General features: G+C 45.7%; 1 protein-coding gene across 1 annotated transcript in view; it reads right to left on the bottom strand.

The window, feature by feature from the left end:
* Ncam1 (neural cell adhesion molecule 1) overlaps positions 1-25,458 on the bottom strand; it is a 66,159-nt gene that overhangs the window by 16,935 nt on the left and 23,766 nt on the right. Inside the window, exons 9-13 of the mRNA XM_042054715.1 lie at positions 21,179-21,329; positions 20,600-20,784; positions 20,165-20,261; positions 19,669-19,839; positions 18,080-18,211 (exon numbers count right to left, since the gene is read on the bottom strand). Of these exons, the coding sequence (XP_041910649.1) occupies positions 18,080-18,211; positions 19,669-19,839; positions 20,165-20,261; positions 20,600-20,784; positions 21,179-21,329 (736 nt within the window). The remainder of the gene's footprint in view (positions 1-18,079; positions 18,212-19,668; positions 19,840-20,164; positions 20,262-20,599; positions 20,785-21,178; positions 21,330-25,458) is intronic.

The raw sequence follows: 25,458 nt of genomic DNA on the forward strand, positions 1-25,458 counted from the left end.
TTTCCTGATCTCATGGGGAGGTTGTAGTCCACTATCTTTCTAAGCAGGGTACTGAAAAAAATGGGGGCATGTGACGGGAGAGCCAGGAAGGGACTTGCCACTAGGGAAAGAACCTGATTACCTCACATTGTACCCTGGCCATAAATATGGAAGGCTGTTGACAAAGTTGGTGTTTAGCTTGGTGTCCTTGTTCAGTTGTTGGGAGCCTCCTCCCTTGAATTCAAAGATAGAGGCAGAGAGAACAAGCCACCAAGAGCCCCGCTAGACATCCCCTGGGGTACAGCATGCACATTGTCTGGAGCTGGTTAGAAACCCAGTCTCCTGCTTTAACAGGCAGGATTCCTTGGTGAGATGTGTGTACAAGGAGGCTTTGAGAAGTGGGAGGAGATGAGGAAAAACACATACTGCAACAGTTTTGATGTCCAAAGGTTATTTAGGAAAAGTCAGTCTTAATATCTGCTCTCTACAACTGGGAATTTAAGAAACATAAAGAAGTAGAAATACAAAGGTAAATAGATTTTAGAAAAACATTCGTCCTGTTTTTTAAGCCAGAATGTAGCCACTATCCCCAGCTATTTAGAGAAAAGCATTTGGACCTGGTTTGTTTATATCAATCTATGCAGGCTTTTCAAATTCCTCCGAGCTTTTCCAGCATCTTAGGCAGTAAGTCAGTGGCGTCTACACCATTATAAATGCCCAGTGTGACTCAAAGCGGAGTCTGCTGTAGAATGAGGCCCGGCCTTTTGGTGGATTTCACAACGCTGAAGGAGCCATGAGAGAACTCAACAAGTTCTATTCTCTGACAGAACTGAGGTGACCACTTTATCCCAGGGACCCTCAAACATTACAGGTTTTAGCACTGAAAGTTCAATATCCCCGGAAGCCGCTTAGTCCTGAAATAACTGGCATGGTTGGTGGCCAGGACTGAATGGAAATGGTATGATGGCTTTCTGCGCTCAGAAGCATGATATGGACCGAGCTGGGTGTCCCTCTGCTGAGGAAGGAGGGGATTCACCAATTGCCTGAGGCCTCCTTGGAGTATAGTGGTGATGGGGGTCCACCCAGCTAGCTGCTTTGTTGAAGGCTCCCTACTGTTTCCTCTTGAGAAACAGAGCATTGTGGGTATTCCAGGCAGAGTCCAGAGAAAGTGTTTCCAGGTCCTGGTTTGCTTCCACTCCTGCAGACATGGGCACAGAATCAAATCTAAGGCCCCTTCTACCTTTGTCAGCCCCGCATGGGTAGATTTAGGGGAATTACCAACTTTGCCTTGGTTATTCTTCACAACACCATGGGGGTGGAAGACACAATAAATGGCCTTCAGCCAACCTTTCTCAGGAGACGCACCCTAAGATCAACAGCTCTGTGTCTTAAAGGTACACCATTGCCATTGTCGAGTTCTTGCTTTACAGTTTTGTAAGGTCTTCCTTAAAAATATTCTTATCTTTGGAGAGAGACTTCCAAGTCCCTTTAAAGGCATGTAAATGAACAGGCATCTTTCCCAGGAGTCCCTGAAGAACCCAGCAGCCTGCTGAAGGCAGTCTCTTATCTCTGAATTTGTTTCCGAAAATATATGCTTATAATCTCAAAACAACACCTAAAACCTCTGCCACGGCTCTGACATTTACAGTACTCAAACAGTAGAGTTAGCTATCATTCTGTCTGACAAGGTTACTCTCTGATTCATATTTATTTTAGCTCGGAGGTAGAACATTTCATATCATATAGTATTTAGGTTTCATTTAGAAAGCTTTGTCTATGATTAATCATACAAATATGTGTTGAATTGGGTTTTAGAAGTTGTCTATCAGGCAATGAAATCTTAAAGGGGAATGACATGATTTTCTAACAAAATGAAAAAAAATATAGTCTTATGATCATTAAAAAAGATAGTGGGGTCCTTGGGCAGTAGTGTATATGATCTTTCCTATGACCTGAAGGAAGATTTATTTTCACTTAATGTGGAGCTTTGAAGCAATTCGGTGGCCCTGCAAGTTTTTGTAAGTTCATTAAGATTGGGGAAGAGCAGTTGTTAAATCCATTATCTTACGAGTCCTCTAACACTTGCTGTCTGGTTTTCATTATAGATTAGGAATAGGGTTAACAAAACTTTCCTGTCTGCACAGAACCAGGCTTGGTGAGGGTGGGGTCATTGCACAGACAATGGAGTCTCAGTGTTAAAAAGGCTCACTGCTTAGTTGAACACAGTAGCAGAGGAAACGATTCAGGGGGTCCCAAGGTTCTGGGGTGGCTGCTGCTGTGACTGAAACCATTATGGGCAATTTCAGAAGAACCAATATTGTAATTATTTGTAAATGTTGGTTTGCCGTTCATCAGCAATAGGCAGGTTGTTTTAAGAAGACCCCTGGGGTTAATTATATCCTTTGAATTTAGCTTCATCTAGGAATCAAATTTTTTCCCCTCACATATTTTATGTTAAAACACAGTGCTACTTTAAAAATAAACCTTGACAACAACAAATATGAAATCCTGGGTGGTTCAGATATTTTCCAGCAGAACATAAATCATACACGCAAGGAGAAAATAGTAAGAAAAAGGCCATGTAGTGTCGGCTATACCATGGGTAGGCCCTATGAGAGCCCTCCCAGAAACCATAATTGAAACGTATATTTCTGGCCATGGAGATTACAGGTTCTTCCCTTGGAATTACTGGGCTTTTGAGCCCTTCAACCTGAGTCGGCCTCATGCCTTTCCTCTCATCAGCAGGGGTCTGGAGGTGGAGAAGAACTCCTGGATGCAACCGACTTCACAACAAAAACCATAGCAAGCTCGGGGCTTGCGTGGGCATCTGTGAACTGCGAATGGTGAGCAAGAGTCCCTGCTCTACTCCAGCAAGCACAACGCCAGCAGCACGTTTAGCATGAGAAACCAAGGACCCAGACAGCACTGCACCCGAGGCTCCGTCTCTGTTCATGCTCACCCATTTTAAAGGCTTATTTTTGAACGAGTCACGTATGTATGTGTCTGTGTGTGGGTTTGTGTACAGAAGGGCTGGTGCCCACAGAAAGGGTGTCAGAGCCTCGGGAGCCGCCTACTGTGGGTGCTGGAACTAACTTGGGCCCTCTACAAAAGTAGTCTTCTTAGCTGCTGAGTCAACTTTCCAGCCCTCATTCACTCTGTCTTCTTTATTACTGATCTGCATTGAGGGTGGTGATCTCAGCTACACTCATGATTACCTAGTGATAGATCTAGAGTTTGTACTGAAGGCTATCAAATAGCACTGTTGTGAATTAAAATGCTGTTCATTTTGCTTAACCCAGCTCCAGTCCTCCTTGTTTAGTTATTTCTTACCAGCAATTTAGCCTTGTGTATGCCTTTTATTATTATTATACGCATCTTTATAAAAGTCTAAAATGGATGATTTCCCTATTCAGATGGGAAGCCTATTTTATGTCTCCAGCTCAGACACATTACAGTTCCATCAAGGACCGGTATTGACAGGTCCTGTGGGGATTAGCAAATTGCCTTGGGGAATCGGGATTTAGAGTTATTAGGCCACTAATTCTCCTTCCTGAAATGGAGTTCTTAGCTAGAGATGTCAAGCGAATGTCTCTTATGTCATGTAGGCTGTGTCTGTTCTCTGTCCCTATAACTCTCCCTGACACGTCTCGGGGGAGGGGGCGTGTCCCTTCCTGGATTTCCCACACTTCCAAAGCTTAGCTCTGTGATGTTAAAGATAAAGGTGCCAATTTGTCTTTGACATTGTTTGCCCCAAAAGAGGCCTCTGGAGACAATTGGTTTTCCCCCTCTTTGGGGTTAAGGATGTGCCTGTCTAAGGTGACCTGACTTTTGCCACCCCAGTCCCAGACTCTTCAGGGGATACTGAAATATGGAATGAATGGGTAGGGAAGCGAGCAGTTCCCTGAGCTTTATTTATTGAAAATGTGCACGAGTGTTTTATACATGCACATGTGTATACCACACAAGTGCCCAATGCCTACATAGGCCAGAAGAAGGCATCAGATCCTCTCGGGCTGGAATTACAGATAGTTGTGAGCTGCCATGTGGATACTGGGAATAGAACCCAGGTCCTTTGCAAGAGCAGCCAGTGCACTTAACTACTGAGCTATCTCTCCAGTTGCAATACCTTGGATCTTTACAGAGAAAGGATGCTGAGCTTCCTGGGGACGAGCTCACTGAGACACCTGGTGCAGAGTCCGGTTCGGCCCCATTTCTCTTAAGAATTATGAATGTGTGTTGGTGTTGGGGGGGGGGGGCCTCGGATGATAGCACAAAATGCAAATTAGACAGCAACAAATGAACTCTGACAGACTGAACCACAGAAACACCGGTTCCCTTCTTGTGGGTGGCATGAAAGCACCAAACAGATTAATTGACCAATTATCTTTGTTTCATTGTCCTTTAAAAAAAAAGAAAGTGACCATGAAGTTTTGGCTTGTGGTTATGGGGCTGATCCAGGTTGAGGAAATTAGGACAGAAATAACTATGGCCGAGTGAACTCTGCTCCTGCCTCCATGCCACAAGGGGGCGGTACACTTCTTCACTAATTCACAGACATTGGTTTGGGTATTAAGAAGACCTGGGCTACTGGGATGTTTCTGCCCTCACGGTGGTAGTAACCATAAGGGATCCGGCAGTTCCCAAAGCCGGTCCCTATTTCACAGGTTTCAAGCAAGATAATGCACCACTGTCTCCCACTGAGGACCATTCCTGCTACCTCTCTACCCTGGGAGCCGCCAGTGTGGGAGATCCTTCAGAACAAAGGCAATTAGAGCAGAAAGGCTGGTGGAAAGTCTGTGTCGACCTGTCAGAGACCGAGGCTCCAAACACACAGCTGTAAAAAAATAAAGGAGGGTGTGGAAGGGGTGGTTAGTGATGTTTTCAATCTAAGAAGGAAGAGTGGGGTTAAAGAATTTAGTTCGTCAGAACCAGCATTGCCTAATACGAGTCAGGGTCAGTAGCTAAAGAAAAAAAAAGATCATTATGAATGGGGTGTGAAGGGAGCCATGCTCAGACATGCAACACAGTGACAGGGAGTACAGGGAGCTTGTCACACTCATGCTGATGGTGGGAAATGGGGAGTCCCATTTACAGAACCCTTGCATAATGGCCTATAAAATCACATCTCTGTGGCAGCACTTTGAGATCTTCAGGTACATGGGGCATGCTCAAAATAGATGTTTGCAAATGGTGGAGTTCAGCTTCCCCCAACAAACTCACGTCAGCTGTTCTGAGGGCAGCTGCTTAAGCTTGTCTTCTCATTCAAAGCTGTTTGGTGATGGGTAATGGGGTTCAGTCCCTGGCTTAACCTCCCTTTTCTTTCATTCATTGCTTCAGGACATAGTAGATATTGCCCAGCGGAACCTATGATGGGTGAAGCTTCCAGCACACGTTAAACACATCTGTTAATTGTGGGTAGGAAGAGATGGATGGGGGTGGGACAGGGACTATCTGATTCCATTAGCTGTCGTTTGTACAATCCAGTAACAAGAGAGAAGCTACTGGCTTATTTAAATCATCTGAAGTCAGGCCCAAGTCACTTAAGTCCTTACTAATGACAAGAGAAAGCGGGGGAAAGGGGGGGCTGTTCTTCACAGAACTTCACTTTCTATCCAATCCATTTGACTTGCTCTAACCCCTCCACCTCCTCCCCACTTGTTCCCCCTTCTTTTGTTAAAGGTTTGCCCGGTTGCTTGTAGTTCACCTGAAGTGAAAACAGCCAGTTTTCTGCTTAGCCCTTTCAGATGAGAGCTGAGGGTCTGAAATGGATGGGAACGTGGGGGTGATGTGAGGGGCAACTACAGCCTGGACTCCTCCAAGGCCCTCTGGGACTATATCTTTTCATTAACAGCTTGGATCAGTACCAAGGTGTGCTTTGGGACAGCTTCAGGAAACATTTACCACCAAACTTTTGGCCTTAATTACAGGTCTTGAAGACAGCCCTTCCCCCAACACCCCTCTTTAACTTAGATCAATTATCAGGGCTTGCAAGGTTCTTTTGTTTTAGGGACATTCCTATTTTTTGCATACCACGTAACATATCAGACAACTCTGCAAACCTTGGAGTCTGGGTGTAAATGGGACTGGATTAGGGGGATGCTGCCACACCTACAAAGAGGAAGTCCTCAGCAATGGTCAATGGAGGACAAAGGAAAGGGAGATGCACAGAGGGTAACACACACAGGGAGTGTGACTCAGGGACCAGACCAGGAACAAAGACCATGCAAGACAAGCTATTGAGATTTTGACTGTGTGGATGTCGCCCAATCAGTTCTCAGAGAAGGGAGGTCAGCAGTGAGGTCAAATGGAGGGAGCCCCTCGCATGCGCAGGCACACCGAATGGTTATTGGTGTTAGTCCGGCTACGTCATCACTGCAGCCTGTATGTGTCTTTTAGGGTGTGATGTGAAGTAAAACTTTACCGTTAGGAGAGAACAGAATGCCTGTGACTCCCAGGGGAGGCTCTGAGTAGGTCTGATTTTAATGGGGGAGGAGCCAAGAGCAGAGGTCCCCTTCTCTCTTGATGGTGAGCGAGCGATGTTTTAACAAGGTTGTGACAGGCACAATATTAGCTAATTATTTCGTCACCGTTCTGCACTTCATCAGGCTATAATTTTATTTCCTTTTCGGTAAGGGTCAATCATGTGCTTCTTGATTACACGGAGACTTCAAGTCATCGCTAATTGCCAAGTGACTTTTGCTTGATTTGTGCCTCCTGCCTGGGGGAGGGCCACTCTTGAAAAGTGACACCTCAACCATCAATCCAAATTCTTATTTCAGAAAGTCCTCCATTTATGCAAATTTTGTGAAGCACTCTCTGGTTTTACAGGAAGGCAACCTTTGCATGGATTTATCTGTTTTTAGGGAGCACTGGGAGGTTGCAAATCATTTCCACAGGGGTTGCAGCTCACTTTGGAGCAATTGTGGTTTAAGGAGCTACTGGATATAAGGTTAAGCAATGAGGCTAATTTGCAAGGCACGTTTCTGGAAAATCATGTTCGTGAAGCTTGTTCAAAATTCAAGTTTCCAAACTGTACTGCAGCTAACGTGGCTGTACGGAGAGGGCAGTTGGTGGGACCAAATTTCTTGAGGGAAAATATTAAACCAAAGGTCATCAGATTGCCATGTTCAGGTTGCAAGGACTGTTGAATTCTAGATGTGAATTGAGAACTAGAATAAATCTTTCAAATGGCTCTGCTGAATATATCTGAGACAAGAAGAAATGCGTGCCAGGCTGTGGTTCCAGGTTTATTCCTCTAATCAGAACAAAGAGTTTTACCTTCTGTTCACCAGCGTGGACGACATCATCAGCACCATGCAAGCCACATGACAAAGTCACATGATACGCACGCACATGATTGGTTGAAAGGAAAGTGGAGGAGGTCACATGGAAAATACAAAAAAATTAAAAACTGATGTAAACAATGGGTAGGGAGAAAAAAATCAACAACAAAATCACAGACTAAATAAAAGGAGAAATCAAATTAAATTAGCAGCTTATATAGGAAACACTGGGAGGGCAACTGTGCTGCCCGGAAGGAGGAGATAACAAACTATATAGCGCATTTGGTTAACAACACCAATAAGCATTAGATACAGTTGCAACATTGCGTATTAATACCACACCAAGGAGCATGGACACTTTAAAAATGAGGGGGTATTTCTGTCAAGGCCCAGATGTCAATCTAGGCCAATCTCAGAGACTGTTAAAGAAAAAGAAAGAAAAAAAAAAGAAAAGGAAAGAGCACGTTATTTATTTGCAGATTCCAGAATTGTCTCCTCATCCTTGGGGAAGCAATGGCAGTGAAACAGCTGTAGGTCACCAAGGAAGAGTCCTGAAACAATAACAGATTGTGTTTAATTAATGAGAGCAATTTCACATTTGTACTTGCCAAATAGGAGAGGGAAATGACTGAGGGAGGCTGGGGAGTCACAGGCCAGAGAGGGACAGAGTGTAGGGTCTAATTCCACTTCTTTATGCCATACTCATGATGTTCCTAACACCCTAAGGGACTCCTCAAAGCAAAGGCACACATAAAAGCAAAAGGTCAGTACAGGTAAAGGGCTAGGTACCCTCTGGTATTGATACAAAGACTGCATCAATACCAAATAGCAGAAATCAGCCCCTGGTCCAACACGCAGAGAGTGTGACATTAAACGTACACTTGACTACTTATGGACCCGATGATGCCTTCAGATTTGCCAAGACTGCATGGATAAGAAAGGGGTCTGAGAACTACAGGTAAACCAGGGTTTTCCTGTTCGAGTTCACCTACATTCCTTTTGCAATGAGTTTCACTCCACATTGCAGTCTGGGATTAAATAATGGACCCTAAATTCTTAGGTTTCCTATCAGAACTTTCACAGGCCTGGGGGCAAGTTCTAGCTACTGACAGTTGAGGGCAAAGATGGAGGTAAAGATATCTTTCTGAAAGTATGCCACTGACTAAAAGTAACAAGAAGGAAGTGCTTTGGTTAAGTGCTGTATGCCTTTGCCACTCTGAGCTAACAGAATGCATGACTTTATGGTCTATCATGCCACAGGTTCTTGACAAAGGTGCCTGGCAGGGAGTATAAGTGACGAGAAGTTCCTCTTGCCTTTTATTTATGAAAACGACCTTCACCTTTGAATATAAATAGATCATCACACACACAGACACACACACACACAAACACACATACACACACACGGACACACGGACACATACACAGATACACACAGACATACCACACAAACATACACACCTAGGAGGCATTAGTTATTTTCACCCCTGTTATCTGACTGATGGAGTTGTGTGGTCCTGGCTACTCTGCTCCCGTTCCACTGCGGCTCACATACTCTCCATCTTGTCTTGATGGGGAGGAAGGCATTCATACTAACGCAGGCTGCTGTCAGTCATGACGGCCTCTCTTTTATTTCGCTATCGACCGGGACTTATGATCTGGGTCAGCAGTCAAGTGGTTCAAAATAAAACAGTCTCCAACTTCCTGCTATCAGATTTCGCGACTAAGCATCTTATCTGCAGGTAGAAATGTCTGAAGTTTAAAAATGAAACGCTTGTCAAAAAGGAGAACTACTTCATTTCTCTTTCAGGAGAAGTCTGGAGCCAAGACTGTTTCATTGATAAACAAGACTGAGATACAAAGAGGTGTCTCAAATAGGACAGGGCTGTGCGCATGGCCATGCAAGTTTCTCCTATTGCCTGGGACACATACAGCCAGGCTGAAAAGGGTCAGTAGAAGACAGGGTGTTGTTAGCTGCATTCCTTGTCCAAATGCAAAAATACCACAAACAAACAAGAAAATCCTCACGCCCATCATCAGCATTAAACCCATGCGAATGAGCCTGGCTTACTGTCACCGTTCTGCTCTGCTCACAGAAGCAAACCTCAAAGGCATCAGGCATTAAAATTCATTGCAGCACACACACAGAGGAACATCAAGAAAGCAGACCATAGCTGCGTTCTGCAGGAGGGAAAGAAAAAAAAAAAAAAGAACCAATCCACACAGCACAGCACACCGAACCAGGAAACTCTTTTCTCTCCTCTTTAATTATGTATCAAAAGCCTTAGCCGGGGTGTGGAACTCTGTAGGCCTGTCATCTGCCTTCTCTGACTGCTGCTTGGTAGGAGGCAGAACAAGCTCTCTCTGCATCCAGAAACAGGGTAAAAGCTGAAAGCCCTGCCCACCGTCTGGTGCTGGAGGCTAGGCAGTCCCACACAGTCTTGTCACCTAGTCAAGGGGCTTCACATCACCAAGGCCAGACTGGAAGCTGTCAGCGCTGACTCAGCAGGCTCTCAGGCTGGATAGGGGGATGCAGTCGACCCTTGGAGTCTACTGTCAGGAGTGGAAGTCTAGCACTCGCACCGGAGAGAGCCTGGGGGTGGGAGTGGCTTTGTTCTATTATTTTTCTAGCACCAAGTGTTAAGGGGCAGAAGGAAGGGGCTGAGGCTCCTTCAATTACATGCTCTGTAGAGAGACAAGGGCAGCCATGTTGTCAGGGGGCACAGCCTCCCTCCTCCCTTCTCTGAGCAGTCCTTCCTCCTCTGGCTTCTTCCTTGCTCTCAGCCTTATTATTATCGTGTGTGTGCGTGCATGCACACACACACACACACACACACACACACACACACACACACACACATGCACGCACGCACACACATTTCAGAAGCAGAGACAGTAAAATCTTGGGTTTTCCTAATCTTTTTCTGTTTTTAACAGGAATGCCTCTTTGGAAAGGTCCCCTCCTTATTCCTTCGGTGGGGCTTCATTTATTTTCTTGGCCAAACAGACAGCATGCTGAAGACACTGGTCAAGGCTGCGAGCCTCCATGCAGTTACTATGGTAGTCTGTTCTACTACAAACATCTGAGCAGAGGCGCTGCCCAGAGCAGCCAGGCTCTGTACTCACTAGACAGGTCTGTGGTTGGAAGGACAGGAAGAGGCCAGGTTGCTATGGGAACATGAAGGACAGGAAGGTCACAAAAAGGTAAAGGTGAGAAGAGAGATAAAACTTAAAATACCCATAATTACAAACTGCACATATAAGTGTGTATGCATATATATATATAATATAATATATGTGTGTATACATATATAGACGTATATATGCATCAGAGACAGTGGGACAGTCACTCATCCTGCCTTCCTGATTTATCAGTATTACTATAAATATTTTAGAGAGAGTCAAAGAGATTTTGCTGACAAATAACTCACGAAGCACAAGATACTGGATCTCTCAATTATGGATACTATGTCTTGTGTATTTTGATTAAATCATCTTTTTTTCCCCAAATATCCATACAGTAAAGGGGAAATCTATCATTCAGTTTAGAAATAAGAGCTCTGAGATTGGGGATGCCAAGGGACTCATCTGTGGTCATGAAGTTATAGATCGACGGATGAGAACAAAGATTCGAATCAATGCCAGGCTGGTTCCGAAGCTTGGTTACAGCCCATTTCTTGAATTGAGATGGTGGGAATGCCTCTTATTAGAAATGATGGGAAGAGGGACTTTGGTTTGGGGGTGTCTGCAGTATTAAGGAGAATAAAGCCAGTCATGAAGGACATGTTGCTGTGTGTTGCTCTGGGCTGTTGCTGGCATTATACCAGTCACATGGTGGTCACCTAATGACCCACCCTCATCCCTTTGTTAAAAAGCCAAGTTCAAATTTCCAAAGAGTAGAAGACCTGGAGCCTTCTCCATGCCTCAGGAGTCAAGAGACAAAAGTACAGAGCAGCAAAGGTAAGTAAGTGGTCAGGAGTCAGGCTCACCCTGTACAGCAAAGGCCTGGATCATGGTCTACTGGGTCAGGAACCCCATCAAGGGAGAGCAAAGGAGAGCTTGATAAATGCTGTAATTTTCATTGTTTTCTGTAGGGTTGGTGGGGGACTAACTGATTTTAGGACAGAGATCAGCAAGCCTCACTCGAAAGGGTTAAGTAATTTGTGCAGATCCCGGTTGCCAGGCACATCTGTGAGCAGGCACTGTTATTTTTCCCACAAATATTTATGAGACGTCTATGCACGTATGGATGTGGTGAAAGCTACAGGCCTCACTATCTTAATTTCAGTGTGTAAGTCCAACCAAAATAAAGGGTGAAAACACAACACCTCAAAGCATTTTATATGACCCTGCAGGCAGGGCAGATTTTTTTTTCCCTCTTGGTAAATTCCTTTGGCTTTTCCAAACATCGGCTTTGGTCTGGCCTGCTGGGAATCACATCACAAGTGTGTGGCTACCAAAGCAGCCCCAGGGCAGCTGTCTCCAGGGCTTCCTCCCCAGAGCAAAGCTCTTCTCTAGTCTACCCCGAGAGGCCCTGGGCCTATTTCTCTTTCCCTTTGCTTCTTTTAAAACCTGATATGACTTTGCGGTGCAGTGCCTGGAGCAGAATTATCACCTGTTGAAGCAGATCACCCCAGAAAGATGAGCCTGGTGGGTGGGAAGCCACCTGCAGGGACACGGGTGAAGAAAGCAATACTCACTAGCTCGTGAAGACAATGGAACAAGGGTGGAAGAGTTAGCAGGAGCCACTGGAGAAAGAAAAATGATGGTTAAAAAAAAAGGAGTAAGATCATTGGAAGCACACAGATGCTGAACTGAAAGAAAAAATAGGAGTGGCCATCCTGGGGCGCTGGTGTGAGGAGCAGATGTGAAGTTGGAAAGAGAAAAACTGTGCATGGCACAGGTGACTGGCACAGTATTGCAAAGTATGCAGGGCTCTATTTTAAGTACAAACCAGGACCCAAGACGCTGTTAAGTCTGTCAAGTAGGTAAGGAATTGGCCAGGATAGTCTGAAGAGGCCTCAGACCTTGGTTGAACACAGCCACATGGGCAGGATCACCAGTGCCCATGAGCTCTGAGGGGCAGGAGGACAGGCACCTGGGCCTCAGCTTAATGGGAACTTTAATAAGGAAAGACTGGCTTTTCATGTCACGTTCCATATATATATATATACACATACATGTATCTATGGGCACTACATTGCGTGTATACATGTTTATGTTAACAGATGCTTAGCCACACCTCTGTGGGTATGGGTTGAGGCCAGAGGCTGATGTTGTGTCTTCCTCAATTGCTTTTCAACTTATTTTGAAAACAATTTTATTTTAAATTGCATGTATGTGTGTATGACTGTGCATAGATACTTGTGTAGGTCCACATGAGTGTAGGTGCCTGAGGAGACCAAAAGGGGGCATCAGATCCTCTACAACTGGAGTTACATATGCTGTGAGCTCTCTCACAATGGATACCGGGAACTTAACTCTAGTCCCCTGCGAGAGTAGTACATGCTCATACCTGTGAGCCACCTTTTCTGTCTTCAGCCACCTTATTTTTGTAAGATGGGGTCTCTCACTGAACCTAGAGCTCACTGATTCAGCTAGGGCGACAGGCTCAGTAGCGAGTCTCAGAGATCCTGCTGTCTCTACACCCCCCTGGGGTCGCAGGCACATGCTGTCATGAGTGCATGGCTTTCTTATGCGAGTGCTGGGGATCAAATTCAGGTCCTCACTCTTGTACAACAAGCAATTTACTGACTAAGCACCTCCCCACCTACTGCCTGGTACATACAGCAAAACCTATACATCTCACGCTTGAACCTCAATAACTGAATGAGATGGAATTGGCCATCTTCAATGGCTGGGTACAGCCAGTTTTCATACAGAAGCCTCTGGAAACATGGCTGCTTTCCAAAAATCCTCCCTAGAGAAAGTGATTGTTTATGCTGCTAGGGAGGAGGGTGACAGACAGCACTCAGGGTCAGTCTTGCTCCCCCAGAGAAAGGGGATGGTAAGGACACAGGATCCTCACAAACCATCCTAGCTACCCTTTACCATGGAGGATGGTTAGAGACTGTATGTCTGCCACACTGAGGCACTGAACGGATCTTTGCATTTTGATTGAATAATATCCAGAAGTTGTCCTTCAGCAATAACAAACAGTTCTCTCTGAGAGCTCGGTGGTAAAATGGAAGAGCATCAACCTAGTGGCAGTGCTGAATCAATGCTCAGGGGTTGGTTTTCCAGGACCTTCTAGGCAAAGTTATCTGATGAAGCCCAGAGCCAATGTGCACGGAGTCATAGCAGCTTTGGTTACTAAACTATCATGAATAGGTGGCTCAGCTAATTAAGGTAAAAGTCGCTCTCACATTTTCTTTGTGTGTGTGTGTCTTAAGATATATAACGGCTCATATTATTTGCGAAAGGCCTGATAGCTTATGCATTTCAATCACAAGCATTATAATGCATTTAAGGTGTCCTCACATGTGTCACAGAGGAGACAATAAAACATATATATATATATATATATATATATATATATATATCAAGATAAAAATCTCACGACACCACTTTTAAAAAATGTGCGACCTCTACACCTTGAAATACTCTATTTTGTTTCTTGGTGCAGAAGCAAAATCAAAAGTACCATCCAGGTCATGAGATTCTACAAGTGACAGAACAAACGGATTCAGGCAAACAGTCCTGGCAGGGAAGCAGCTCCTCCCGAGGCACACAGATCACGAGCTTAATAGCCAAGGGTCTCGAGTCCACATGGGCATTGAACTTGAAAACACGTGCAGCAGAGCATCCCCCGGTTAGAGGTTTGTGTCGTGTCATGGCTCTCTTTTCACGTCCATGCACTGGACCTGGTCAGAGGACCCCCAAACAGCTACACCCCACTTCTCCAGGCATCTGGGAAGCCTTGGTCCTTTATATGCTTACAGCTTTTGCTAGTTTTGCCTGCTCATCTCTGCTTCTGATAAACCTATACCCCTGACTGTGCAGAGGTTTCCTAGAGAGCCAAGGAATCAACTCTGTTACTGAAACATCTCAATGAATTTCAACAGTTAGTTAACGTCAAACACTGGTCCCAACTAACACCTCCTATCTTAGAGGTCTGGCAGCTAACACTTCTGGTCCTGTGCCTTCTCTCTCCTGGGGCTAGGGTTTATACTGTGGTCCCAACTCCAGAGCCCCAAGTCAGGCTGTGTATATACACCTATAGTCCTATAGCATAGGGCAGTAGTGCCAGTGGATGAGATCAGGCTTGGCAACACACACAGCTCAGGGGATTCTTTATCTGAGTTCAGGCAACTTCATTGTCTTCTGAGAAGTAGGAGTGAGGACCCAGAGGAGGCCCTTACTGAGACTTCACAGTACCCAAAGTAGGCTGACCTCATCTTCCCACTGTCTCCTGTTTCTGAATGGGCCTGAGCCAGAATGGGCAGGATACCCCTGGGCCAGACCCGTATTTCAGTGATGGGAAAGTTGATGAGGTTGCAAGGGAAGACCCCACTGAGGTGTCTTCACAAAGGGTACTGTTTCCATGTTTGCCAAACCACCATGCCAATATTCTGCACAAGCGTCTACGATTACACTTCACTTCTGCTTGTCAAAAATAAGGTTGCTTTCTAATCCTTCTTTCTTAACCCACCCCCATTCCCTTCTCCCTTGTTTCATTCTTTCCTCCATCCCTGCCTGTACGGAAGACTGAACCTGTGGTTTCACATAGGCTGGACAAGCATTCCGCCACTAAGATATGTCACCAGCCTTTACGCTTTACACTTTATCTTGTGACAGAGTCTCACTAAGTTACCCAGGGTAGCCTGGAACTCTTGTCTGTAGCCCAGGCTGGCCTTGAACTTATGGTCCTCTTGCCTATGCCTCCTAAGAAGCAGGGGTTAGGACTATGCTTATTAAAGCCTGTGCTTATTAATTCTTATAATACCTTTATTATATGATTGAGAAAACTGACTTTCATGCTAATTGCTGCCCTGTCACAGCTACTCTAGAGGATCTCAGCATCCCCATAAATCATCCACTTTCACACTACTGACAGCAAAATACCAAGTCTGGTGGCTTCCTTTTTAAAAAAAAAAAAAAAATTAACAACTAAAACTAAAATTTAAAAACGCAATTAAATACGTAATTTTTGAGATGATTTAAAACATACCTTCTGCTGTATTAAGAAGCAAACTCAAACCCCCAACAACCCTATCATCATAAGGCCCAAGCTGGCAATGAAGGGAAACCTACTGTGACCTTGAGGGCCCAGAGCAGTTCCTCTGAGTCAGCTGTAGTCACTAGAAGGCAGTCACCAGCAAGCCTGAGCCAGGCCTCCCTCTCTCCAACCTAGCAAAGCTGGTCCTTGCTTAGTGATCACTTCCTGTAGAAAAGGGCCTGGAGGATGCAGTTAAAGATTGTTGGAAGGATCCAGAAGGAAGAACTTTCTCTCCTTAGTTCCCCTGGGGCAGAGCTGTCAGTCCTACTCGACTGTGCCCTACCTGTATCCCTCACTCCCACAGGCTCCGATTCTGACGCCTAGCTGATATATTCAGACACCAACTTGGCTGGTTGTGTGGCATCCGTACTCAGCTACTTAGTTTCTGCTGTTGCTGCAATATTTCAGAGTACGTTTTATAAATATAAGTTTCCCAGGGTGCCTTGGAGGACCTAGCTGCTTTCTGAGAACAGTGAACAGCTTCCTGAATATCTTTCCTTCCGGGTCTGTCAAGTGCCTCCTCTCTCTGTTCTCTAGGAGCTCAGCGTAGGAAGAGTGAGCCAAACCTTGGCAAAGTGACATTGGGAGTTGGGTGTCTCAGCAGGCTGAGGGGACAGGCCAGTTCTACTCTCTGCAGCAGCCGCCATTTCTCTTGTTTCCCTTGTTCTCGGTGTCCCCTAATGTCAGTTTACATAATTAGGGTGTCACCCCATGGAGGACTCTCTCCCTCTCCATGCTCTACTGGGTAGTTTACTAAGTTAACTAGCTAGTCGGTTCCCGGTGTGGAAATATACACTGTAAGTGTATATACACTGTAAGTAAACCAGTGCTGATGAAGAGAGCTGACAAGAACGTAGAGCTTGGCCCCTTCCCACCCTTACTACTGGCAGCTGCCTGCGGGACACAGTGTGCATGGACACCTTTCTGTAGGCCACCACAGCAAGGGCTCCCCACCAGAAGACTCTGCTCGTCTGCATCTACCACCTAACAGATACGCCAGGAAGCATGCGTGCTCCATTCCTTTACTTCCTAAAAGCAAACCAGAAGATTATTTTCAGCTCTTTGGGACAGGGTCCTCATGAGGTAGATGTCATTCCTCTGGTACCAGGGCTAAAAGCGAGGGGCTGCTATGAGCTCATTACCCGGAGACCATCTGCAGATTTCCACCATGCTCGGTTCAGCCAACCTTATCTTTTCCACAGAGCAATTTCTACACACAAGAATTAATAAGCACAATTTCAAAAGACACGGAAGTTGCATGCTCTAGAACAGTAGTGTTAGCCTCTCGGAGTAACCTCTATACGTTAACAAAGGCACAGCTAGACTAAGGTCAGTGTGGTTAGGGCTCAGACAGCATCATCTACTTCAGCCTCTAGGGAACAAAAAGGGGGCCAGAACTAAATTATGAACTAGAACTAGATGTTAACACTATGGAAACAGGTAATGAGGTATGAAGAGGCACTTACGTGGAGGAGGGCTATCTGCATTTCCCATGGATGGAACACAGACGAAAAGAAAAGCCAAGAGACAGACCCAGGGGAAAAAAAATAAGATGTAAAAGAAATGAACGGAATCCACAGGGCACATGGAGCTGAAACTTAAATTATCAATTTACTTCACACAGAAAGAAACATCCCTGCGGAAGGAGGATGAGAACAGCTCTTCTATCGCTGGGAAGAGGTTAAGGTGGCCTGTTTGTAGGCTCCCAGGCCTCCCAGGAAAGGAAGCAAAGGGTTCTTATGTGTGGATTAAATCTGAGGTTCATGGAGAGCCTGGAGCTCTGTGGTCACCCAGGAGACCAGTTCTATTTACAGCATCTTCTTCAGCTGGAGTGACCCAGGAGCCTGGTGGGGCAGCAATGTGGGTGGCAGAGGGATGCAGTCAGGGCAAGGCTGGACCTGGCTGTTGTAGGAAAGGAAGGCTAAGCTGGGCAAGCATGGTTTGGGGATGGAGGGAATGACAGAGAGAAGCTAGAGGCGGCCCTGAGTGGAACCTGGGGAGAGCAGCTCTCCTGAAAGAGTCCTTGAGGCACAGATGGTCTGAGGAGTCATCTTGGGAGGGAAGAATCAGGTGAGTCCAGGGCCCCTTTGGGATGATGGGGACCTGCTCCTCTTCACAGAGACGACTCTTCTATGTTTTTCTCTTTCTATGACTTCATATTGCCAGTGCATCAGAAGTCCCAATACAAATGACAAGAACAGTCCCGGTCTCTATTATCTTCCTTCGAGTTACAGGGTGCTTTTAGGGGCTTCTGTGACCTAGTTCAAACAGCAACTCTCTCAACTCCTTCCAGATGCCCTGTGTGTTTTCCTCAGCTCTTCACCATAGTTAATCAGCAGTGGCCCCTGGCTGCTATTCTAACAAACTGGGCCACCCACGAGGACAGTGTCTTATACCCATTTTCAGGACGAAAGGAATGCAGATCAGCCATCCCTGAGAACCGGAGAGTTAAGTAGGGCCCTATGAACATGGGGACCCAAAGGACAAAAGCTATCTTCTGAACTAGGATGGGGACAACTCAGGGTCCCTGTCTACCCCTGAGGAAAAGGAGGAAGAAGGTGAGCGTGGGGGAAGAGACAGAGGAGCTGGCTGTACTTACGGACTGGCTGTGTCTTGAACTCAGTGGCTGCACTGATCTCGCCCAGGCCCTTGCCGTTGAGGGCCGCCAGTCGGACCGCATACCTTGTCTCAGGCTTCAGGCCCATGATTGTGACAATGCCTTCCATGTTGGCTGTGGGGAGAATATGGGACAGATTAAAAGACAATGGCCGTGGACAGGAAAAGCAGTGTTGTGGAAGATAGTAGGGCGGGTTGTCATAAAATCGCACACAACCGTTGCCTGGCAAACATGTAGAAAACTTGAAAGCGAGAGATCAGCAGATACATGTGCTCTCATGTTCACACCTAGAGTGTCACCAAGAGTCCAAAGTCACAAGCAGCCTTGGTGACTTATCGTATAACAGATGAATGGGTCAATGAGATGCAGCGAGGACCAACAATGGGATGTTTACCCCGTCTGACAGATGAAACGTTGACATGTGCGACAATATGGACAAACTGTGAGAACATTTTTGGTTTAAATAAGTAAGTGGACACAAAGGGACAAAGAGCATATGAGGTACCTAGGGTGATGAGAGAGAGAGAGAGAGAGAGAGAGAGAGAGAGAGAGAGAGAGAGAGAGAGAGAGAGAGAGAGAGTGGTTGTTACCAGGGACCAGAGAAAGTAGAGAAAGGAATTAGAACATGGAAATATTCTGAAGATGGACAGGGGTGATGGTTATGACTCAATGCTACTGACTTGTACTCTTAAAAATGATTAAATACAAATTTTATGTGGTTTTTTTTACCATAATTAACATATAAGTAGAAGTAATATTTTAAAAGAGAGGGGGCTGGGGAGATGTCTTAGTGGGTGTAGCGTCTGCTGCCCATGCATGACGGCCTGAGTTGAATCCCCCAGAAGTCATGTAAAAGCTGGGGTGGAGGTACACTCTGCAGCCCCAGCACTGTGGGGCTAGAGACAGATGGATCATAGATCACGAATGCATACTGGTCAGCTAGCCCATTCATAAATTTCAGGGTCAAAAAATATATTTGGAGGGTGATCTAGGAAAGATACTTGATGCTAACTCTGAGAGAGTGGAAGAGAGAGAGAGAAAGAGAGAGAGAGAGAGAGAGAGAGAGAGAGAGAGAGAGAGAGCAAGAGAGAGAGAGATATTAATCTTTAATCTTGAATGGCATCACTGGATTGACTTAACTTGGGAGATAAAACAGGGTTGGTTCAGAGTAGGTCCATCGTCTTGCTGGCCTGGCTACTGCCATCAGTACATGACAGTGCCTGGGTACAGACACCAAGCAGGGATGGCCAGGTGTCATCAGAGAAGAAGCAGAGAGCAGAGCAGGGATGCTTTGCGTTCACTTTCCCCACCAAGCTCACCAGCTAATTAGGTCTTCTGTCTAGGAGACATCTGTGCTGTTTTGTCTGTCCTGGTGATGTCATGAGGTCTGAAGCAGCAAGGGACAGAAGGCCAACAACTCCATGGAAGCATGACCCTAATCTAATTCTAGCTGGAGAGTTCCTAGTTCCGGAGGAAACTGGATGGGATGGCAGACAGTGACATCCGGCCTGTACCCCTACCTACATGGTCAGCAAAGGTCTTAAGAACTTGACGGTATGTGCTGGACTTACCTTCTTTGGCATCATACCACTTGAAATGCCATGCTTCTTCACCCAGAGACTTCCACTCAGCCTTGTATTTGAGGATGGGCACTCCACCCGTGGCCTCTGGCTCATCAAACTGCACCTGCGCTGTGCTGGAGTATGGCTCCACCCGGTCGATGGATGGAGAAGACGGTGTGTCTGTGAGAATTCATATAGACGCCCAGGTCACGTATGTGGCCCAAGGCTACACTTTGAAATATATCCCACGCTTCTGCTCCCTCTTGGGGATCCCCATCTAATAGTAAGAATTTCTGATTTTGGAGATTCTACTTTCCTAGTGCGCTTCAAATTCTCAACCCAACCTGTAGTTAGATTCTCATACTTGAAGTGGCTTCCTGCTTCTTGACCATCTGACTTTTCACAGCCTGGATCTGTCTTCTACCTCTTCACTGGTATCCTTAAAGTGTACTGATGGGCCAGCAAGGGCAAGGATGGTGTGGAAGTTGCAATGAAGGGCGCTCACCTGCTTGAACAAGGATGAATTCCAAGGACTCCTGCCCAATGCGGTTCACTGCCGTACAATTGTAGTTTCCAAAGTCATTTTCTGAGTCAGGGGTTACCTGTAGAAGGAAGGACCCCACGGGTTACAAATGTTCCATGGATGGCCACATTTAGTTTTGCTTCTTAGATACAGTTAGGAAAGGATAAATCTGGTGATAATATCAATCCCAGTGGAAAGAACCCAGTGGCTCAGAGGAGAGGCACATTCCACTTGCCAATCCCAGTCTAGCCACATGGTTAGAACCAGTGAGGCTGAGGATGGAGACCTAGAGAAAGGCTTAGTTTCTTCTCCATTCAATGTTCCCCAGTTCAGGATATGCCAGGGAAGCAGGAGAAGTGATGGGACCCCTCCCAATATCATATGTTCCGCCCTGCCTTTTCTCACACCCAAATTCACCTCCAGGTAGCTGGCAGACGGGGTGTTGTAGATCTTGATATTGCTGTAGTTGGAGCTGGGCAGCAACTGGCCATCTCGGAACCAGGAGATTGTGGCACTTGGGTAGGCAAAGACCTCACAGGTGATGTTCACCTGGTTCCCTTCCCAAGTATACACTGCCACAGGGCCCTGGAGCTTGGGGGCATCTGAAAAAAAATAACCATGCACATCAGAACAGCTACCACTTCTTGGAAGACCCACAGCCTGTCTTCTGGCACTAGGAAGGTAGGCATGACCCAAAGCATAGGGGGTTCTTGGACCAGTAGAGCTCTGGGACATTTTGGAATTCATGTGTACCCATGTTCTGCTTGAGAAAACTCAGCATGGATGATTAGCTTGGGGATGGTGTGTGTGTGTATGTGTGTGTGCGTGCGTGTGTGTGTGTGTACTTGGGGGCATAGCTCTGGAACAGTTGAGGACCAACAGCTTCGGGGAATGAACATGATGGAACCTGCTAGCTAAGCTGAAGCTCATAGGTCTTCAGCACCCTGATCCTTCACTGTTCCTACCCCACCCACTCCTTCCCCGGCCATTCCTTACATTGAACTTCAAGGTACATGGACTGGGAGTCCTGACCAATGGTGTTGCTGGCAGTGCAGATGTACTCTCCAGCATCTGTGTACTGGATGCTCTTCAGGGTTAGGGAGGACACACGAGCATGGCTGCGGACCACCATGTGTCCATCCAGAGTCTGCCAGGAGGAAAGGGACAGCATCAGAGTCTGAGGTGAGGCAGAGGGCAGGGGCAGCTAGAGCAGTGTGGGACTAGGAGACAAGGTCATTGCTTGTCTGTGACCGGTCTCTAGTGTCCTTTCTATGTCAACTTCTAATCTCACTTCACCTATTTCATAATCGGGGAGAATGTGGGAACATAACAGGAGCTTTAACATAGTTCAAACAGAAAATGGGACTCAATCAATTTGGAGCATAGTAAGGTCACCCAAGACTAGTTCAGGATGTATTAAAATGGAAGCAAAAATCTTGGATAGCACAGAAATTCCAGCAAGGCACAGAAATTCCAGCAAGGCCTTGCCTTTTGAGATCCTGGGGACCTCACACTTGCCCCGTCCTTTCCCTCTAGTCTGACTCCCCCACACCTAGGTCCACGGTGTGTGAATGTGTACTAGGGAATGCCAATGACCCAAAAGTTAGGCAAGGAATGTCCTTCCTGTAGCTGTGTCTCTTCCTTGGACACTTGATAGCAAGACAATCATCATTCTTAATGGGGAAACTAGTCAAAGCTCAGGCACTGCTGAGCTGAAAGTCTTCTCTCAAAATACAGTGCAAAGAGAGTCCTAGGCTCACCCAGGATCCTATGTACCAAAGCCTGCAACCATCTCTAGTCTTTGATACTGCCATTAGTTTACTGAGTCTCCAGACTCACAAGAAATGAATGAGCATACAATCCCTAGGCAATGGTTAGTAGAGAATTTGCAAGGGTTCCCTCTTTGACATTCTAAGCAAAATGGGAGCCAGCCCTCCAAGGGTCTAGGAATGTGCCACTGGGCCAGAGTTCCCTGCAAACTAATAAACTGAAGAAGAACCCTATTTTATGCAAGCTGGGACACCTCACTAAATCTAGCACAAGATTCTTAGTAGAGAAGGATGAAAGGCAAGTACGACATCTGCAAGGTATCAGGTTTGGTCTTCAGAGAAGTAAATGACATAACTTGAGTTTCTGTCAACATGCGGGATCGGAAGCCTGGGAGGCAGAATGGCAATGTTTTCTGTCAGTCCAGGAAGCTGAAAAGAAAGATCTCACTGGCCTTGCACAACAGTCATAGCAGATCTATGGCACAAAGTCCCTTTACTACCAATGATCTGCACCATTTGGATCAGGTCCACTACAGTTATCTGAGTTGTATCTGGGAGCTAAAACATGCTTCCAAGAAGGGAGGGAAGGGCCAAGGAAAACCATCTGTGCCTACAGCTCTCTGCATCTCTTTCTCTCAGGAATGGATGCCCTGGTGTTCCCATTTGACCTGGAAATAGGGGAGGCTTGTTGGTCAAGAAGTTGCATCCTAGGATATGATACACATTAATGAGAGGTGACAGGAGACAGTCCCCGAGAGCCTAGAGACATTCAGTTTCTTGGAGATGCTAGGTCTTAGGACTCTGTTTTTTGTAGGCTGATAGTGGACCATCTTAGTCACTATTTTTATCTGTCAAACAAAATCTTCACCCATCAGTCTGCATCAGAGACACTGAGAGCATGATGTCATTCTTGCAGGTAGCTCTAAAAAGCTGGCTCGGTTTGCTTGTCATTTGTCACTCCTTTCTGCCTAATGCACAGCATAATTGGAGGAGAAGGGACCGAAGGTCCACACCTGGTCTTGTCAACTGTGGGATGAACTGTGAGGATTTGTGACCCAGATCAGGCTTGTCCAGGGACTACCATATATATATATATATATATATATATATATATATATATATATATTTCTCAGGAATCCAAGAGAACACGAGCCCATGAGAAGGAGGTAAGGAGAGTCACACAGGTAAGAGCATTGTCACAGAAGCAAGGGATGAACAGCACTGGCTCAGACATGTCTGAAGACTAGCTCCTGGAAAGACTGAACATACTCTTTCTTGGTTTACTTAATTTTTTAAAACATGGTCTCCCTGCCTCCATTTCCCTGTTGGAGATTTCTGTCATTTAATGATGCCATCACACCAGTAGACAATTCTCTATAGGGATTTCTTATTTTGTAGCGGCTCACTGCAAGTTTGATGATGGGATTCTCCACCAGATGTCCAGTTATCCCTTGGAGGATACACCAACGGACTCCAGTGTGATTGGGTTATCTCATCCTGAAATAATTTCCTCGGGCACAGGGACATACTCGTAAGACATGTCAACCAAAAGTCCTGCTGACCATTCGGGCTCCCCCGAGGGAGCAGTGCGCTCAGGTAAGAGTGAATCAGGAATACCACAGCAATGAGATCTTTCTCTCTCTTTAAAAACATCTTTGCGACTCTCATTATTCTCAGAAAAACTATTCTCTCCCAGATGAAAGAGTTAAGCCTTTCAGAGCATGCAGAAAGAACACGGCCACCACGTAAGCCAGTCTTTGCACTCGTCTGGCCTATGGTCTCCATCTCTGAATGAGTCAAACAGGAGAAAATGGAACTTCTGAGCCCCATGGGTAGCATTCACTCGGAAGTCAACTGTGTTCAAAGTGGAACATTCAAGATAAAAGACACTTCTGGTAAATGGGGTGGGGGTGTACGCTTTCCTGGGAGTAAACCTACTATTTCCACTTATAATGATAATCCATTTAAAATCTCCTTAATGTTCCCTGCTAAACTGCAGTGACTCCTCAAGCCAGGTCTAGCTCAGAATGATGGGAGAAGACACACATGGCAAAGCAGAATGAGCCCTGTAGCTGTGGAAGCCAGCCCTATCATTAACCCCTCTTCTCTCTCCCTTCCCAGTGCCAATGGGGCCATAGTTTGGGGGCAATAACACACTCAACACTTAGCCTATGACAACACAAAGTGATTTCAAGGTCATAGGAGGGAAGCATTTCAGTGGGGACATGTGCTTTAACAACAGTCCCCATGTCATGTCATCAAGGAAGGCATGTTACAGAGATGAACTAGATTGGACGATGGCAGACTGCTCGGGTGCAGAAATGGATGTCCCTGCCAGGAGTCAGGTGAACAACTTTCAACTATTAAGCGGCATTCAGTATTTAAGGTTATGACCTGAATACGGGTCATATGTTATGTGTTCTGAATGGTTATCACCCGGAAAGACGAAGAGGGTACACTCACTGAATTAAAATATAGAGCCTATTGAACTGCTGGATCGTCTTCTGTGATTGTAAATTGGGGTATTAAAGCTCCAGTTGGAGAAGGACACAAAAGGGAATTTAACAGAAAGCATTCACAAATTAGATGTTTTAATCTCATACAGTTGCTCCGTGTGTGTGTGTGTGTGTGTGTGTGTGTGTGTGTGTACACATGCACATTTGTATGTCTATGTGTAAGCTAAAAGTCAAACCCAAGTGTCGTTCTTCAGGAACCATCCATTCTGTTTTTCCAGAAAGAGCCTCTTGCTGGGATCTAGGGCTTATTGATCAGGTAAGACTAGTTGGCCAATGAGCCCCATGGATCCATTAGTGTGTTCCTCCCCAGTGCGGAGATTAAAAGCACAAAATACCATGATTTGCTTCTACTATGAGTGCTGAAGATCAGTACCAGGTCCTGGTGTGGCAATTACTTTCCTGACTGAGCCCTATCTCCCTAGTCCCAGGCTAACCGGTTTTTATGTTCCAATTGGTCACTTATAGTTACACGAACCAGGTAAACAATGTCAGGCATGACCATATGAAGGGTCTCCAAGTAGAGCAATGAGATAGAAAGGTTAAGGCTTAGCTTCAGTTTTCCACCCGAGTCTCATGTCACCCAGACTGAAGCAACAGGCAGAGAAATTCCAAAGGCTAAATGCTACCGACTTTACAAAACATAAACCGATTTGTGCCAAATCACTCCAATCGTACATATTTAATGCTCCATAAAAATAACAGATTCGTTGAATGATTTGGAGAAACCTGTGAAAGATGTCATTGGCATTGCTTTTGACAGGAAATGCAATGTGATAATTTACCAAGGCCAGTCATTATCAAATAAGTGAGCAACAAGATGAGTTGAGCTGGAAAGGAAAGGGCCGAGTGGGTTTTAGATCACTCACTCTGTGACTTTATGGTCCAGAGCCACAGCCACCAGAGGAGAGTTAAATTTTTTTTTATTATTTCAAAATGCCTGGCTTGGGAATTGGGGCAATTTATTTCTATCAGTACAATGACCTGGGTATGA

Source organism: Arvicola amphibius, chromosome 3, assembly GCF_903992535.2.
Source record: "Arvicola amphibius chromosome 3, mArvAmp1.2, whole genome shotgun sequence".
Lineage (NCBI taxonomy): Eukaryota > Metazoa > Chordata > Mammalia > Rodentia > Cricetidae > Arvicola > Arvicola amphibius.